Below are 19827 nucleotides of genomic sequence, written 5' to 3' on the forward strand. Positions count from 1 at the left end.
CGTGGCGATGGTATGAGAGCCAGAACACCGGTCACACTCACAGGCCCTATTCTCACTGCAGAACACCGTACAGCAGGATTGAATTTGCATGTGAACACCAGAACTGGAGGTCGGTACTCTTTTGCAGACGAGACCAGGGTTACTGTTTCAATGATAGCCTTTTTAGGGTTCGGAGACACCAGGGAGAGCGGTATGCTGACTTTGGTGACATTCTGGTAATAAAAAATATCATTTGAATTATATCTGTTCCTTGGTTTTGAGTAGTGTATATGGAAATGCAATACTAAATTGGTGCCCATTTAGAAGAGCAGTCCACCGATTTAGCATTGTACTCCTATAACACTGTCAGACTCACATGGACAGTTTAAAAAAAGGATAAAAAACCGATTCACAGAAGCAGAAATATTGTCTTTTTTGTTCCATACATTCTTCTTCCTTGTCAAATTCTGGCGCCTATATTAACCACAATGCAGTGGGTATTGTAGCCTTGAGGCCACTAGCCTCAAGCAGAGATGGGGGCGGCCTCAAAGAGTTCTATGATGCTTATTTTAAAACACTGCTTTTGCACAACTTACATTTGTCATAATGGACCTACTGCTGCGTCTGGCAGAGTTGAAGTGGATAATGGTGCTATAAACAACATTAGGAAGGTATGAAAGAGAGGATGAGAAGCTTCTAAGAAACACAAGTCTCCTTATAATCCTCACGCTCAGCTGAATATCAGTTCATCTTTTAATAAAACACACATACATGGATGTTTTGTGACTCTGGTGCTCCTTCACCGTTTTATCTGGATACAGACTGAAAAACAACACCCTGCTGCTAATGCACGTTGTCCCTCTTGATGGAGAAATTCTACTGCAGCAGCTCATGGCGAGTAAACATATTAAGGCCGACCCTAGCTGAGGTCTGAAGGGGGACATGTTTTGTTTGGATATTGCTCCTTTTAAAACTCAGTGGAAATAGGAAAGCGGGCTTTCACTACATTAGTTTCAAGGCAGCTCCTGTATTGATTTCCCCACAGGACACAAGAGATGTGAAGCTGGTCCTAGTTGGAGTTTCATAGAAGAGACCCTTGATGAGTTATTCATTTGGAGCACTTCACCGCCATCCATATGGTTCATATTCAGGTCATTGTCATGTTCAGGCAACTGCTGCATCTTCAAATGTATTCAGAACATCTGTCCAAAAATCTCTGTTGTTTTGCTTTTCATGATAAAGCTATAAGAAATGTCTGTATCAGCTCTTTAGCACTGATGGCATTTTAATGCAGCCTTTTAACACCCTGGACGTACGTATGCATATTTCTGTCGCTTGTCATTTTATGCATTTTGTTGATTTTGTGCTGTTTTCCTTCAGGCTGTGTTCTGCTTTCCTTTAGTAGAAACCATTTCCTTAGCACTTGATTTGTTTTCTTCTTTGATTTCTCTCTATTTGTTCTGTAGTCTGAATTTTTTGACTCATGAAATTTTGTTTGTCTCATCTATGTTTTTTTTCACATTTCTTGGCTTTTTATCAGTGTACTTCAGTACTTAAAAAATAACTTATTTCTGTGTCTTACCACAGTACAACTAAACTGATTTAATTAATTTTTTCGTCCAAAATTGTCGCACATTTAAAAATGAATACGACCTCACCAGCTGTGTACTGTAGCTGTGGGTGGGCTTCATGGATGTATAAAGAGAACTGAATACAACGTTTGAGACGAGGCCCCGTTCATTCCTTTGAAAGTTGCTCAGTGGCGCATGAAGCAAGAAAAGCCCGACTTCGGAGTATAAAATGACCCCGATCATCCGACGATCTTTTGCGTCCATTAGGCCCATAGAGCAGTAGCGTTTCCTTTAACTCCGCTTCCCAGCCCAGGTCTCATTCACGTGAATGGAGGAAGGAAAATAACTCTGGATTCAGCTATTAGTGCATTTTACAACATTTAGGACCTAATGATTTAAATAAGGGCTATCCAAGTGTTCGTACTGGGAAGTTGATTTACCTCAAAAAAATAAATTATCCGCTGATTTACAGACGTCTCTTTCCCAATGTAAGTCTATGGGAAAAAGTATTTTTTGGCCCAGTGGCATCACGTGACGGACACGGAAGTCGACCACTGCCTTGTCACTCAGACCCACCCAATCAGAAGGCTTCCTTTTTTGCTGGATCATCCAGTGAATAGCAGTCAGTGAAGCTGTTTCAATTATTTGACTACAACCAATAAAAATAAAACAATTCTTGCTTCTTGTTAAGGCTACCTGATAGGTCCGATTTTCTGAGTGGCAGTGCATTTCACAAATTGCGAGCAGCCCCTTCTCTTTCACTCGGTGTACAGCTGGTGTTTCACATTAACAAGTGACCGTGTTAACTGATGTCTCTCAGCCGAATGCATCCTGACAACAGCTGCTGAAAACATGGACAGAAAGATGTGAATTTTATTTTATCAATTTTAAATAAATATTCCTTTGTGTTTATTATCTACGCCAACCATTTACAGGAGTTACTACGAGCACACGGATGCATTCGGCTGAAAGTCAACGGATAACAAGGTCACTGATTAAACCAAAACACTGGGCATTGCACAGAGGAAGAAAAGCTTACTCTACGCTAGCTGCTTTTAATGTAGGTTAAGATCTAGTGTTGCCGCGATACCAAAATTCGGACTTCGGCACGATACCCTGCCTAAATATCTCTGTACCGATACTGAAACGATACCACGGCAAAAATCTAAAACATTAGTAAATAATAATAGATGACAGAACATGGAACATAAAATATTTTTTTTATTAATTAAAAATGTTTAAATGTAAAAATGTATTCATTAAGTGTTTAATAAGGCCTTTTTTTTGTAAAACATTGCCCCCGCTGGTGCATCGATTAAGGTAAAGATGGAGAGTGGTACTGCAGCATGGAAGACAACGAGAGGCTTCCAAAAAAAAAAAAAAAAATGATGATAAATTCAGATGAAGTTTTGTGAGAAGTTGATGAGAGAAAAGCTGATTAAATCAGAAAAACACCACAGTAACTGTAGAAAGAGCTGTGTTGTTCAAGTGGTGTGAAGAGAATAACTCTCGCCTGACCACTTTTCCTCTCCGTCCATTCGTGTTACAGAGAAACACAGTAAGATAATACTTTAACACGTGCTCTTTGGTGGATTATGTGTTTGCCAAATTATTATTATTTCCTTGTTTTTTTTAAGGGAGTTCTGCTGGGAGAGACACCAGCTCAGAGATGGACTGTGCAGCCGGCGAGAGATTCATGACCTGCTTTAATCTTCTTTTCAACTTCACTAGTTGACTCCATCCTTCTGGTTATCACTACAGTTTATTTTTTGACCGATTGCTCCACCAGTAGCAAAGTTATAACTGCCTGCTCCCAATCCTAATGGCGTCCTCTAAAGCAGAGCGCTGCTAACACACACTGCCCCGCGGTCGCATATTGAGGCAACTCACGGCTCGTATTAAAACACTTAAAATCACTCTTAAAGTATCGGTACTAATAAAACGGGGTATCGGTATACTGTGCAACCCTATTACGATCAAAATCATAGAGAAACAAATCAAACAAAGACATTTTGAGGAGCAGGAGGAGGTCAACCATCATTCTCAACCAACCTGCTCCTGCGCCAGTTTTCTCCTCAACTAGCGCCAAGTAATAACTACACATATGTGGCCCCTCGTCATCCTGCCCATAACAAGCTGTACTGTTGAAAGAATTTTTTCAACTGTCAGTCTGATAAAAACTGGCATCAGGTCATCATACAGACTGAACTCTTTGTCTCTGCTCTTTATTTCAGTGTTCAACACCAAGCCCCGTCGTCTCCTGCTGCGATCATCAAAAGTAAGATAATTTACAATTTTGTACTGTGGTGGCCTATTTCAATACTATTGTTTATTGGGTATATTTTTTGTTGGGTGTAAAATTGGATTCAATGCTGATTCGTCTGCCGTAGGTGTGTGTGCCTGTGGTTTATGTGGCAGCCGTGCCAAGCTATGTTAAAGTGTCATTTTTTACATTACTGGGCATGTTGATTGATGCTTGATTAATGATGCTGTTGCGTCTGTCAGCTGTGTGTGTGTGAACATGTGGCCGCCGCACCAGGCTATGAGATGCTGTTAATGTTGCTCTTGTTGGTGCCTGTAACATAACGCTAAATCTGATGATGTATAGGCCTAAGGCTTGTATGATTAAACTGTAGTGCATTCAGGCAAGTATAGTTGCAATGGCCTATTTTGGTTAACATATGCGTTTCAGAACAGAACAGATTAAGTAGCCTGTGATTGGTCTTGGACGGGCTAACCCCATCTGATTTTCTCTCTGCCCACCATACACTGTGGTTTTCTTTTGTAGCATAGCGTAAATACGCGATGCTCTCATTGCAAAGAATTCATAAAAGAAGAAACGTGAACATAGCGGTTGTGGCGGTTGCTTGCCATCCCCTGCAGTTAGCTTGTCAATAGCGCGGTAATGCAATATTGCAGTTATTGCGACCGTCCTAAGTTACTTGAAAAATTTAATGAATAACTAATCACATGTTATCGCCCATTGAAAAAGTAATGCACAGCAAAAGAAAAAGATGCCTTTAAACAACTCCAGTCTCCACACGTCACACGTTCTGTATTTAACATCTCATTGTAAAGTAAGATCACTTTAGAATATCAGTATTATAAACAGCATAATGCATCCATATTCAGTATTAGTCTGATGGGCTGCAGCTCATCACCACCTGTAGATATGATGCCATTAGATATTCAACGCTTTTCACATGCAAATCCTCTGATTAGTTATTACTCATTTATCAATGGAGCGTTTTTTTTCCTTCAGTGATGAACAGACACCGTCCCTGAGATGATGCACTCCCACTTGACGACAGTATAAATGATGGCTGGCCCTCAGTGAAATGGCTTGCTATGCTCTTCTTCTCTGAGCTTCATACATCCAACCACCTGTCAGACTTCTGGATAAATAAAACTGTAAAGCACTAGGGGGGGAATAGAAGATGACGTATATAAAAGAAGAAGAGAAAAAAAAAAAATCCACCCGCAATCAATATCCTGCCTTATTTTTCATTGTAATTATCTCAGCACTGAAACAATAATGAGCTGCGAGGGTACTTTGCATATCAATTTTTAGGCAGTTATCACAATGAATGAGGATGATGTGAGGCCCTGATCGCCCTTTGTGAAAGAGTGTGTTGTCAATCTGATTTGGCATGGTGCAGATTGCTCGGGTGAAACAGTTTTTGATAAAGTCCCAGTGGAAGGGTTGATTGGATCTCCTGGAACACTGGGTGTTGGTTCGCCGTCGTTCACTGTTGACGTTTCTGAGGAAACCTTGAAATCCATTAAGCTGTAACAGTATTACCATTCATCTCAGAGGAGGGGAGGCTTTACTGCCGCCAGACGACTGCAGGAGTCTTTTTATTGGCACATGTGGCCATCAGCACTGGGCTGGACAATCAGAGAGCCACATTTGGGGGACAAAAGTCTCCTTTCACACTTGGACAGCCACGGGCCGCAAAAAAGTCTAAATTCAATTACAGAGATAACATCGGCAAACACATACAGACACACAAAACCAAACTCATCCATGCACATACAGCGGCATGCACAAACATGTATACACGCAGACACACATACACACATACATACGGATGAAAGGCAATGAAATGGCCGCAAACCCTTCAACTCTAGACAGAAATCAATTTCCAACTTGGAACTTGTGCTGAGGAGAGACGGTAATCGGTTGGCAGATAAGGGCTTGTTTGCTCCTGATAAGACAAGCGGCCTCGACACATGTCCCATAAATTGAGATTTGCCAGATTTGCCTTTGGGATTGTTTGGGGGGGGGGAAGGTTGGATGTGAGGAGGGGGTGGAAGGGCACGAAGGATGGATTTGTGTTCTAATCAGGGCTGGGCAAAGTGGCTTAAATATATTGTTGAATACCACGATATCAATATGAATATTTTACTGATATTGATTGGTGATTGCAACGATTAATTGATTAGTTGTCAACTATTGAATGAATCGCCAACTATTTTGATAATTGAATAATTGGTTTGAGTAATTTTTTTAAGGAAAAAAGGTCAAAATTCTCTGATTCCAGCTTCTTAAATGTGAATATTCTCTGGTTTCTTTATTCCTCTGTGACGGCAAACTGAATATCTTTCAGTTGTGGACAAAACAAGTCAGTTAAGGACGTCATCTTGGGCTTTGGGAAACACTGATCGACATTTTCACCATTTTCTGACATTTTCTAGACCAAACAACTAATCGATTAATCGAGAAAATAATCGACAATGAAAATAATCGTTGCAGGCCTGTAACAGCACATTGTAAAGAGTCTTAGTAAGGTGTTGGGCTGCCATAAGTAGCTTCAGTGCCCCTTTGCATAGATTCTCTAAGGCTTGGAAGGGCGTGTTTTGCAGGTGGAAATAAGAGGCACAGCCTTTTTGTTGCCCGATCAGACTGTGTTGTTTGCTGCATCTTTTTCAAATTTTTGCTAGGCTACCACCAAATTAGTGCATAACATTAGCTTAATACAAACCACAAACTGTACGCTACCTAATAGTTAATAGTACAGTTTAAATTTATGCAAACCACAAAATCTCAAATACCGCACTAATTTGCCTCCTGCTGTTTTCTGTTCAGATCATGGTAACTACGATTGGTAAAGTCATGTAGCTCTGGGTATCCAGAAGGGCTGTCAACAAATATTCAAAATTAAAATAGACATTCGAATATGAAAAAGAATATTCGATTGAGAAAAAAAACAAACAAGCAGCACGACCACGGCTGTCTGCCTCGGGCACACTGAATGCACTGCATGATGGGAGTCACACAATGACACTTTCATTAAGTGAGAATGGAACTTTGGGTCAAGCTGAACGAGGAATAATTAAACAACCGTCGTAATGATGGCAGAGAACTTGGCTCGTGTCATAACAGCAAGCGTTACATTACATCATGTAAACGAACCACGTACTTATCAGCTGTGCGCTCGAGATCAGACTGGAGACGTAAACCACTTAAAAAAAAGGGTGAGTTGAGTTTTTCTCAACTCAAGGCGTTCAGGGCACTCCTGCAAAAAATGCTCAGCAACGCAAAAGCGGCGCACAACACGCTTTACTCTCATTGAAAACAATTACAGAAAAGCCCAACCCAGGCTTCTAAAACGCGCTCCGTCTGATCAGGGCCAAAGTCTCTGAACCTCTCCTGGAGGGATAAACCATAATCTTCTTAAAGATATTCCCTTATTTGGTGTGTTGATGTGGTGGAGAGCGCTGTCTGACACGTCATTTCAAAATCTCCCATTCGTGTTCGTTTGGGTTGAGATGTGGTGACTGCGAAGGCCCCAGCTTATGAATCACATCATTTTCATTCTCATCAAACCATTCAGTGAGCCCTTGTGCCTTTCATGAAAGCATCTGAATTCCGTGTGTTTCTCTCCTTTATTCAGGGTTTTTATCTTTAATTCGCAACAGCTATATCAAAATATGGCGAGTGCTGATTTCAGGGCTGTGGTGTGACACAAACTCTGGTCTTCTGCATGGTGTTACACATCTATATACCACCCCGACCTCTACACGCTTACTTTCCCCCTTCCCATCCATAGGTACAGGTCACTCTACTGCCTGCGTTGGAACTGAAGGTTGGCATTGGACGTAAATCCTGAAGTGTATAATACGTAATTTTGATGTGCAATTCCTTGGATACTAAGCTGCATGAATTACAAATAGCCTGGAATCACTCATTTGGACAGTATTCATTATTTTATGCAACCTTGTAGACAAGGGCACAACACCCGTGACACTGTGAGGAAAAGAAAAATCTCTCCACTCACGTTAATAACGGTCCACTGCTCCACCACGATGGCATCGTATGTCGGGGTCGCTGCGTTTGGCTCACCCTCGCTCGCCTCCTGGAAGATGAAGACACTTTCCACCGACTTAGGCATATCTGCAGAGAAGAAGGAGAAGAAAAAAATCGAGCCGTGAAGAGAGTATTTACTGGATGGAGCGTGTCTGTCTTGTCTCTGCGGCTCCTTCAGGCCCTCTAGGCCAGAGGAAATGGAATGATATCACTCAGCCACATTCACACACAACCCTTTATTACATAGCCAGTGGTGTGGGCCATTTGTATGAGCAATGTGCACTTATACATTATGCAGGGAGACAGTGTAAAAGAAAGGAGCAGGTATTCCCCTTCTGGGATGTTAAAAAAGAAGAGGAGACATTATGCCCTACATCAGTGGTTTTCAGGACCCGGAGCTCTGCTGGTTTTCATGCTCGACAGCTAAACAAAGGCTAATTACAGCGGGGAAACAAGGTGAATGCAATAGCTGATAGGATCCAGAGTATCAGGACCGAGAGCCACGGCTTTAAAGAAGATGGACTGATTTTAGCGATGGCAAAATGTAGCCACTGATTTAATGAAGTCAGCCCATAAAGCATAAATCCTTTTTCTAAGCCTGCATAATTCACCTTTAGAAAGACTTGAATTAAGTGAGCCACATAAAGACATTGACGTTGATGCTTTAGGCCACTAGTGAGATTGTGTGCTGCTGACCGAATAGATTTTCTAAGCTTCTCTCCCGTTGGAAGCTAACAATCGCAGGATTGGCATCCGAGACAGAAACACCGCTCCGGCCCCCACGAGCCGGGACCCCTCTCCACCCAACGTCTCTTGTTATTCATTTGATGCACGTGCACATTACATGCAGGCACACACACACATGGACACAATACCATGGTCCAGTCTTCCCGGCTGGCCTGAGTGCTTTCTCATTACTCCTACACCATTTACACACTAATGCAGTTTGCCGGGGCCCAGGCACCAATACGAGACACTCCACATTTCATTACTGGGCCCTAATAATAGGGGGATGAGAGGCAGCTGGAGAGCTCATGGAGAGAGGGAGGGAAAGGAAAGAAAAAAGGAGGGAGTGAACAAGACAGTAGGAGAGATGGAGTGGACGGATGACAGGCTCTTTTATTCCCCCCCTCCCTGAAAACCTATTTAGGACCCATGCACGCTCAATTGAGGACATCTCTTAGACATCTAGTCTCTCACATACAGACATTGTCGTTGTTCACCCCTTCCACCCGTTCGCCTTTTCTCTTCCTCCATCGCCCCCTTCCTCCCCCAGTCCAACGCTTCTCCGTCTCATTCGTCAGCCCTTGGCATATAATTGGAAAGAAGCCTTTCCGGAAAATGCGAGGCGCCGAGGCCCACCGTCGGTTCCTTGCCGGCGCGACAGGGATCACTCGGGTGAGATCGACACAGGGTTTCTGTCTCGCTGCTCTGGAGGGAGCGGTCTCTGGTGATAATGCAAACAGAGGCTAAGCAAGAAGAGAGAGAAAAGAGGGAGAAGGAGGGAAGTGGATGAGAAGGAGTTGGTTGCTGGGGGCGTCGAGTCCGTCAGGGGAATGCACCGGTTGCGTGCACGAATAAACATTATCTCGCGCCTATTGACTGAGAGCTGAGCCGAGCAGCCGGCGGGCCGACTGAGAATAAGTTGTTTACACTTGCAAAAACCACCGTGCGTGCGCCCTCAGTAAAATTGCTCTCCATCCCCCCGTGACTCACACAGTCAAGGTCGCAGGGCGAGGCATGCAAATACAGTCGCACTAAAAACAGGGAGTGACAGCGTTGGGACTGAAAGACGCAGAGGCAAATGGAGGGGGGGGGGGGGTCAGATAGCTGGAGTGGCGGGGTGACAGCAAGTGACACACATGCAGCTGAAATCAGCACCTAAATGACAGACGAGAGGATCACCAACAGTCACTCAGCATGTGTAAGCTGACACACAGTGACTGAAAAGTGTTGAGTTTGTAGTATCTTTGGTGTGTGGGCGTTTGAATGTAGACGGGAGGTCTTTGGCTGTACATATCAAGTAAGTTTGGAAGCAGTTTGTTCCTAATATTCATGGACATGTTCGCAAACCTGCTGTTGTACATGGATTTCTAGTACACAGTGTTTCGAACGAGGAAACAGCAGAGAAAGTACACAGGAAGTTGTTCCCATGAAGTTGTGTGCAACTGTGCATCACCTACTGAAGTCAGTCTGGCCTCAGAAGTAGTCATGATTCCAGCTAGGGCCGCAGCTAATGATTCCTTTCATAATCAATTAATCTATCGATTATTTTCTCGATTAGCGGTTTGTTTTGGTTGACGGATACGGAACGGATAAGACGTCACGGTACTCAGACTACAACAATAAAAGCAGTAACTCCTTTCTACCTCCACATAGACTCAAATGAAGCAAAGCTTTCACAGATAAGTGTACATGTGTTCAAGTCCAGTTGCCCGCCGCCGAGCCGGAAAGTGACCCCGCCCAAGGTCATGTCTGCTGACATGATTTAAACATGTGTGCCAGGCGCTGCCTCAGAGAGCTGGAGACAGTTTGCTGACAGCTTATTTATATTTCAAACAGGACGAGTGGACATCCAGAGAGAGAAAAAGAAAAAGAGACCATGGTGTCTAATATGTGTGGATTGGATGTGGCTCTTCCCTGCGGAGCCAAAGGTTTAGCAGTTGGCAGGCTGGCACCTGTTGGTTACCAGGCAGACTTTAGCTGGTAGAGAAGGAACAGAGGATTAGATACCAGGGGGTGTTTGCAAATGTATAATCTGTGTGCTTTAATACAGAAGATACAGGGTTGGAAAACTCCAGGTGGGAAAGCAATTTTTTAATCTGTATTAATATTCATTCATTTCCATTTTCCACCAAGTTACAGCTGATATGTTTTATACTGTGTGAGCCCAGCCACGTGCACAGGCCAAAGTCAACTGGGAGGTTAAGGGTGAGAAATTCGCTTTTTTACAGCTGTGGAGGGGATTTATCATCCATCCACCCTGGGAATTACAGTACATGCACTGGCAATTACATTTTTAACGTGGTAGAACTAAAAGATAACCATATTTTTGTGACTAAAGCTTATGTGGGAGCAATCATTTCCTTCACTAGATACAGAGGACAGTCTTTCAGTGTGAAAAAAACAAACTGGAACTTCAGCGTCATTCATATTTGTGGATCATCACCAACGCTAGCTGTCAAAACCCTCTGTTGGACTTGTGCCTGCTGATGTATAAGGATTATCACAGGGCTCCTGAGAATCTCAATAAATAAATGGAACCTCATCACTTGAGCTGTTGAGTCATTCATTTAAGCCCTACAGCTGTGAACATGATCTACTTTTCTATTTAACAAGTGTGTGTGATAGTGGGTGGGTGCTCATGTTTAGCCCAGCTAATGCCAGCCAGTTCTCACTCCCAACTCGTCAAATATGGCAGCTTGGTCAGTGGTCCTACGCGTCAAACTGTGACGCTCTACGTGGGCGTAGTTATGACGGTAGTGAAGGAGGAAGTCAGGTCACGTTGTGGGGCTGTCGCAGTAACCGCAATATTGCAATACTGCGCTATTGACAAGTCAACCACAGGGGATGGCAAGCAACCGCTTTGTTCACATTGTTCACAAGTTCTAATGCGCAGTGATTACTGTAATTGATTTGGCTTTAACCACCTGAGTGCATTTGCCATTTTGCTCATATGCCCAAATACACTGAACTGCATAAAGGTCTAGGGTTGGGCGATATATTGAATATACTCAATGTATTGTGGCTTGTTCTACGTGGGATGTAGTAATTGACTATATCACCAACATCGAGTATATTGATGATCAATGCTTATCAAAATGCACAGATTTGATTGGCTAAGTAGCATCATCAGAGAAGATTTACAATGAATGCAATTGGTTTCGTGGGCCGCTAAACCAGTGCCGTAAAGGCTAGAAAAGCTGTGCCTGTTTAAATAGAAAATGTTATAATTCTCAATGATGTATTGATGATGAAGATCGATTGATTGATTTATTATTATTATTATTATTATTATTATTATTATTATTATTATTATTATTATTATTATATGTACAATATATATATTGTATATTGCGATATATCCTAATTAAATATTGTAATTATAATGTATTAAAATAAATAATTGAATAATGTAAATATATTATTTACAAGCCATATCGCCCAGCGCTAGTTTAAATTACCATTGCTAAGTGAACACTGAGTGGTAGAACCTGTCTTCTGACTGCAACTCATTCTGTGCTGTCAAAACCTGTATAGAGATAAGTACAACCACATAGAGACACGTGTGCATCCTGTATGCACATACTGTAAGTACACACACATACACAAACATTGCAGTTCTAATCTTTTGTCTCAGAGAAACGCTTGCACATGGTTTTCCTTCCCTGAATTTCTTTTCACCGAAAACCCTCCCCCAAAAAAAACCTTATTGGAATTTCATATTTCCTGTATCTTCTCCTCTCTCTCTCTCCCTTGTTTTTCTCCCTCCATTGGCTTTACCCAAATTTAGAAACCAGTGAGGGCTGACTGTCATGCATATGAATAGCTCAATGTCTCACAACCGGGCTACAAATCCTCATTGTGGCTCTGGAGATAGCTTAAGCTATACAAGTAACAAAGGCAAACTCCCCGTCAACACCATTACTGTCAGTTCTTCAGTAAACAAACTCAACCCCTGCTGCCAACTCCAGGGAGGTAGTGTGAACTTGTGTGTCTAAATGGGTGTACGTGTGTGTCTTTGAAGGTATATGTGGATACATGTAGGCATACTGTGTATGTATGTGTGTGTGTGTTTGCAGGCAGTGCTACAGTTTGTATGAATCTTTAATGCGTGTCTTATGACAGCGGGGCGGCCTGCGTGCAGCTTAGGATCTGTAAATTCAATATTGCTGTAATATCCTACCCCGTGGCTCAGGCGAGGTCTCCACTCACTGCAAACAATCCTGCCACACCAGACAGGACTTACACCACCTGAGCGATCCACACACAGATACACATGCGTATGCGAACAATGCCCCCTAATGCTTTCTCATCCAGCTTCACCATGGAAACCCATCTTTAGAAGGAGCATGGGGACACGGTGTGTTTTGTGTGCATAATAGCATCCCTCTGGACCATGGCAAACAGCCGACTGTCAGAAACGACAGAGAGGTAGCACAGTATTTAGGAAAAGGCCAGAGTCGCAGAACCTGCAGGAACATGCGCAGTGATGCACATGCTAAAACAGAAGGCAGGTAATCTATGAACTCTTGGTCAACAATCAGAAATATAAACAACAACAACAACAACATTAGAGAAAGATAATTTTTCTCATTGTTAAAGTTACTGCGAGGAACTGTTTATGAAACAGTCTTAATTTAATACTGATACCTCTATATGAGCTACTTAAGTAAACAAGACCACAAGCAAGAAGATTGGCTTGTCAATGGTGCCACCGGGTCCGCCGCAGACAGACCCAGATTTGGTTGTATTGCTGGGCCCGCTGGAGGGAAGGGAGGCACGAGAGAACCAGGACTGAGCGGGGCAGACTTTCAAACCCTACTGCAGTAAAATGAGAAGTTTTCTAAAGGGACTGGTGCTCGGAAACGCTATCGCTTTTGTCCGCAGGGACCGCCAAAATCAACCCAAAATTAAAGCTCTTCATAGTATATTTAAAGGGACTATTTGTAACTTTCAGAAATGCTTGTTAACAGCGACGCCTGTGGCCGTGAAATCAATGAAAGTCAGCGTCGAGCTCGCGCTTCCTCGCTCTAAATAGACTTGAATGAGCATCGCTCAAAACAGTGAGGCGACACATGTCAGCTAAAACCACAATATCACTCTATATTTCACCTGCTTGGCAGTAATGTTAGCTGATCAGACGAAGGTCTCTCCATGAATCAATGCTGATCATAGTGTTGGCTTTTCCTGCCTCAGCGCAGGCTGAGGCAGCAGGGCTCCGCAGCGAGTAACGTTATCGCCTCCCGTCCGCAGCCGGAGAGAACAGGGAAGACACCGGCACCCGGTCGGTAACAAGACGACAACGTTTCTCTCTGCGGAGCTCCGTCACTTCACAAGACACGGGAAACCTCTGTTGGTCTGGAGGAGCTGCAGCAGTTATTTCTGCACAAATGTCCACTTTGCATTCATTACATATTCTCAGAGCTAAACTAACTCTCCTGCAGTGTGTAGTGAGCGCACGTTCACGTCTAGAGGTGGAGGGAGTACGCGAGAACGCGCGCGCTGTGTTAGTGAAGGCAGGCAGAGGAGGAGAGGCTCCGGCCACACGCGAGCGCGCATGTATCCGGTACATTTATACGCTTAAAAAGTTACAAACAGTACCTTTAAATAACTCTTATCAGTTTCATGCTCCTTGCAATAAATGCAATGAGATTTCTAACTGTAAAAATTTATTTTAGGTTTAAAAATTCTTAAAAAGGTGAATAAATCCTCTTAAATGTACTAATTAATCTAATTAAGCAGGGCGAGAGCATAGAGATCAGTGAGATGAAATTATACAGCAGCAAACAATTCAGGACAATAAACCACTTTATATGAGGGTCATATGCTGATTGGCCCATAGCCAATATAAATAAAAAAAAAAGGGCAATAATGGCATGTCAGTCACATTGTCCATTCTCCCTTCACCCCTCCATGATTAAGGTATGCAGCTCTTTGAGTGCTTTCGAGTTGATTATAAATCATATTAGTATTTGGAATTTAGACATCAGATGCACAGAGCTGCATGGATAATTAATTTCAATCAGTTACTGAATGATGGGCTTTGCATAACAATAGCACAATAATGAATAATTGTTAATATATGGTTTACTTTTAGTGGTTTGTGTTGACTCGCAGTACAATCAGTGTTGGCACTGAAATAGATCTGTATTGTATTAGGGTGGATGACTGATGGGAAATCTGTTGCATTTTCAAAGACGCCAAATTGGACTTTAAGATCTGTCTCAGATTACACAGCATCACAACTGCTTAAAACTTTCCAATCAGGCAGGTTTGCAGGATTTTAAGACGAGGGTCTCTGGTTCAAACGAGGACCAGCATCTCTCAGATCTCTCCCATCCTTTAGGCTATTTTCCTGTGAGCAAGGCACTTCAGAGGCTCTTAGTGGTAGAGGATTGAAGCTATACCAGCCAACTCCCAGATATAATAAAAGCAACACATCACTAGCAGGACTTAATGGTGCTCTATATGATATCCAGAGCATTAATATATAAACAACTATTTGCTGTGTAAAGATATAGAGGAGTAATGTCTACCTGAGCAGAGCATGAAGACGCTCACCCTCTGTGTGTGCTGTAGTCAGAGCTTCTCTGTGCTTTGTTGTCAAAGTCGAGCCGGCCTCACATGCTTTATTAGTGCATGTTCGTGCATGCAAGCCTGCCCCACTGGCTAGCTCGCGGCCGCTGCTCTGCACTGCTCTCATACAGTAGGTACAATTTATAACACCATCCCGACCGACGTCGCCATTGCGGAAGCGTAGCATCCACCCTCCGGTCCACCACCAACTTAACACAGTTAGCCCGGTCTGCACCGTTGCCATTGTTTTCACTGTTAGCGTTGTTAGCACTGTTAGCGACGAGACGCCAGCTCAGCCGTCGCCACGGCTAATTAGCACTAAACACAAAGTATAACCGAGGCTGTTAGGAATGTCATGAGTTTTGCAGATATATGATCATAAACCTCAGTACTGGACCAATTTTACCTGATGATGGTGTTAGACATAAAAGGGAAGGGATTGCCAAAGATATTCCTATTCCTCTTGAGGGCAATATGAATATCTGTACTGCATTTCATGGCTATCCATCCACTAGATGTGGAGACATTTCCCTCAAAACCACAAATGTCACCCCCCGGGTGGCGCAACAGGAAATGTCAGGGGATGACCATTAGGGGTCAGCCTCTTGGCACCATTTATATCTGCACCAAATTCCATGGCAATCCAGTTGTTGAGATATTTCAGTTTGGACCAAAGTGGCTGACTGGCCAACCAACCGACAGACCGTTACCATCCATAATAAAAAAGCATGCAGGCTCAGCAACACTTCCTCTAAGGGATACATAGTGTAAAAACAATATTAGTACAACAGGATAAAAGCAAAAAAACAAAAGGGCAGAAGGTCAGTCTTCGAAAAAAGCACAGTTGCACTCATTAGACCGCATGTGTATCTGTCAGTACATGAAAGCTGAAGCACGCTGGTTTGCTCTGTATCTCAAAACAAGCCTGTCACTGTCACTACGATCACCCGTCCAACTGCACGCGTCCGTCTCTGTCAGTCCACGTCCTTTTGTGTGCTGTTTTGCTGTCAAACATGTCCTTGATGTTTATGAGGTTGAGATGGTCTCCTGCATCGTGCCGAGCGTCTCATCATGAATTCAGAAACTCGTCTCAAAGAAGTTGCTAAATATGGAAACGGCAGGAATGGATACTGATTCTGGAGCCGAGCTGCACGGCTGTTTGATGTAATTAGCTGCTAACAACAAACGGGGTGCCGCTTTGATGTCATACTGCCAGCTACTCTCAAGAGACCAAAATCCACAAAGTACAGCATTCACCTCTGTAAAGTTGTCTGTTTTCTAAAGTGGCTGAGCTTAAGCTGTGGGCTGAGTTCAGTCCTATAAGTCAGTGCAGGCAGAGACAGTTTCATAATTCAGCTGATCTGCTTTCAATCCTACCCAGTCATTTCACTGTTCAAGAGACGCATATCTTAGCAGCGCATTAAAAATGCAAAATATGTTAGAGGACCCTAATAAGTAGAAAAAAATTGAATCATAATAATACACTTCATTACTCCATTCTCAGGACATAAAATATGCAGGGAGGCACTAATTTGTTATCAGGTTAATTATCTATGTTTCAGAGTTGCTGAGGCGTTCACTTTCCCAGATTAATGAATTATGACTCTTATTTACTCTGGCTGGCTGATTTCTCCAGTGTCAGAGTGAAGCACAGAGCCGCCGGGGTCTGATGGAAGAGGAAAACCTAAACAGGAAATAGTTTAAAAGAGGATACGAGACAGCTCCATGAACTCCAGCTTCTAAAGCATCCTCCAAAAAGAAAGAATCGTTATGTCAGCCACACAGCACGCTGGTGAAAACAGACTCCATCCTTCTGTCATTTGTAAGACACCGTTGCAGTGTCTCAACTTCCCTTAAATCCTCTTGCAATTTAAAGTGCTAACACTTCGCTAATCGTCAGTGCAGACAGTGGATTGACATGTGAAGCCATTGTGGAAGACTTTGACCAACTTCTGATGTGAGCCATGTATCGGATGTTACCTTCATCAAGCCTTACGCCGGATGCACACCAAGCAGACGCTCGCCGCAGTAATTACATTTTCATGTTTCAGGTGGGAAGAAATTCTTTGTAATATAGGTCAACATGTCACAGGAGTCACAGGACTGGCTGCAGGTATTCTCGGCCGCATTCTCGCCGCCAAAAGTTAAACTAACCCCAACTTTTAGTTGGTCGCACCTAGCCGCAGGATCAGACGGCTGAGCTCGGAGTGGCTGCCGCAGCTTTCTATAGACATTGCATGGCAGCCCGCCGCAGGCCGCACTTCACCACTGCTTGGTGTTTTTTAGGCATTACAGGAACCGCAGGAACCAATGCATTTTTACGGGTGAAAGTACGAAGCCAGGTTGGTGATAGAGCAACATTGAGCTGTCTCGGTGCATCGGTGCATCCCTAGTCAGTACCAAATTTCATGGTGATCTATCCAGTAGTTTGGTCAGATATTTAATTTAAAGCCACACATTTGTGCCAGTCCAGGTCGTAGATGTTGAGATATTTCACGGGATGAATGAAAACTTTGACCTGCTGGTGGCGTAAGAGGAAAAGTCTGGGGTACATCAAAATCAGTAGGATTCATGCCAGTGGGCAACCTCCGGGTCTGAAAAGTGAAGCCAATGCAGCAGTGCATTAGACCTGCATTCTTTCTAATAGCCAGCAGGGGGCGACTCCTCTGGTTGTAAAAAGAAGTCTGATTGTATAGAAGTCTATGAGAAAATGAGCCTACTTCTCACTTGATTTATTACCTCAGTAAACATTGTAAACATGAGCTTATGGTCTCAATCCCTAGTTTCTCTTCAGTCCTTTTCAATACAGCATGATGTTCATTTAGTAAATTATGGTCCCATTTTGAGTCAAATAGACCATAAAGCAGGGGATATTTTAGGGCGGGGCTACCTTTAGATTGACAGGTCGCTACCACAGCGTTGTCCGTGTTCTCATCTTACAACTTTTAACCCTGTGTTTTCAGTTCATGAAAGTTAATTGTAACATTTTAGTTGCATAAAAATGATAATATAGCTTGATAGAGCTTGACATTTCAACCATGTGATAGCCACAGCTTCCGCAGTCATCCAGTGTGTGTTTACGGGACAAAAATCCTGATGGATTGCACCCCTTCCTGATGCTGACTGTAGAAGTATTATTATCAGAGTCATACTGTATATATATACAAGTGTTACTTAAATATGTTCTGATTGTTTCCCGGTGGAAAATATATGCCAGCTCATGCATAATTAATGCCACACAGGCCAAGGTGCATCATTACCTGCTGCGGGCCTTTTATTTTATATATACTGTAGATGTTGATGTGAATTTGGCTTCTGCTTGATGTTGACAGTTTTACTGTGTAAGGGAAAAAAAAGGCAATTTGGGAACCTTTTCAAGTTTTATTAACTGTAATTGTCTGAGCTGTGAGAGTCCCTGAAGAGGAACAACTGTGGAGAGTGTAAGAAAACAAGACCAAAGGTGACGGCTCTTTTAATATTTAAGGGACTGTTGTTTTATTTGTATTGTTTGTACGTTATTAACCTCTAATTCTAATGTGTCTTGATTGTGGGTGAGCTGTGACCTAAAAACAGCATGTGTGGGTATTAAAATTGCAGTGAATTTTATCCCTTATGAGACATTTCGTCCCACATATTTTTCCTGAGAAAAATCTGTGTTGTGCAGTGAAGGCGCGTCATACTGGCTTACCGTTCACGTTGCCCAGGTGGAAGTATCCATCGACCAGTGAGGCTCCATTGTTGAAGTGCTGAGTCATGTGATCCAGCCAATTGGCCTCCACGCCTTTGACCCCCTCATCACAGTTTTGAACCCGCAGTGGCACTTTGACAGTGTAGTACTTCATCTGGCCCTCTCGGACCGGCGGGTGGTTGTACAAAGCGAGCAGTTCCACCCCTGTTGAGACACGACAGAAAACAAAACCACCACTGATTTAACTCTGTATGGGTTGTCACAATACAGATGTAGCCTCTTTGGAAGTCCCCCGTTTTACTGCATGATTACTGAACTACTGCTGTACATTGGCCACAATCCAAAGTGCAATTTGGCACCGTCTGTCGGAGCCTTTTTTTCCTTTTCAGTTGCCAGAAGTTATAAGAAATGGCCCGGTAAACGGTTGGCTAAGAGTCAGCTTTGGTTTGAAATATACAACTTTTGTTGCAATGCAAACAGCAATCTGCAGTTCTAAGTTGTGAACCACTTCTTAACAATCTTTAAGTACTTCTTGATTTGGGAGAATTTACTTTCCTGTGACTTTATAATGCTAACCACAAAAACCACACTATTAGCAACGTGGCAATAACCAACTGGAAGGACATTCATTTCCTATGAGATGAGCAAACAAGGAAACTCAGCCAATGTGAGGACAGTCAAACAGCTTCTCGGCCAAGAAAAGTTGGCCACAGTGTTACTCGTCACCAACAGCAAAAATAACATTTTGTGTGCTTTCTTGTTCTCCAACCAGTTTTCTTGTCCTGTTAAAAATGTGTCACTGTTAAAAAACAGCTCAGAGTGGACAGTTTGCATGGGTCCTTGGAAGCCGAAATGAAAGCTGAGCTCAAGATATTGGTCATAGAAAAAAAAGGGCAGCATTGACATGTAAATTAGTATACTAAAATTGGAAACACTTAAAGCTGCAGTATGTATAATTGGAGCAAATATGATTAAAAAAT

At 42.9% G+C, this 19827-nt stretch overlaps 2 protein-coding genes across 8 annotated transcripts in view; one reads left to right on the forward strand and one right to left on the reverse strand.

The window, feature by feature from the left end:
• Positions 1–19827, forward strand: part of LOC141778521 (cysteine-rich venom protein pseudecin) — a 153301-nt gene that overhangs the window by 25268 nt on the left and 108206 nt on the right. For all 6 annotated transcript variants that reach the window (XM_074652834.1, XM_074652828.1, XM_074652835.1 and 3 more), the window contains exon 2: positions 3785–3828. Coding sequence is in view for 1 of the 6 variants with exons in the window: in XM_074652827.1 (XP_074508928.1) it covers positions 3785–3828 (44 nt within the window). In the remaining 5 variants the exon portion in view is untranslated. The remainder of the gene's footprint in view (positions 1–3784; positions 3829–19827) is intronic.
• The window catches only part of rftn1b (raftlin, lipid raft linker 1b), a 135047-nt gene that overhangs the window by 22012 nt on the left and 93208 nt on the right, over positions 1–19827 (reverse strand). For both annotated transcript variants that reach the window (XM_074652826.1, XM_074652825.1), the window contains exons 6-7: positions 18848–19051; positions 7832–7947 (exon numbers count right to left, since the gene is read on the reverse strand). In XM_074652826.1, the coding sequence (XP_074508927.1) occupies positions 7832–7947; positions 18848–19051 (320 nt within the window). The remainder of the gene's footprint in view (positions 1–7831; positions 7948–18847; positions 19052–19827) is intronic.

This window comes from Sebastes fasciatus, chromosome 12, assembly GCF_043250625.1.
Source record: "Sebastes fasciatus isolate fSebFas1 chromosome 12, fSebFas1.pri, whole genome shotgun sequence".
Classification (NCBI taxonomy): domain Eukaryota; kingdom Metazoa; phylum Chordata; class Actinopteri; order Perciformes; family Sebastidae; genus Sebastes; species Sebastes fasciatus.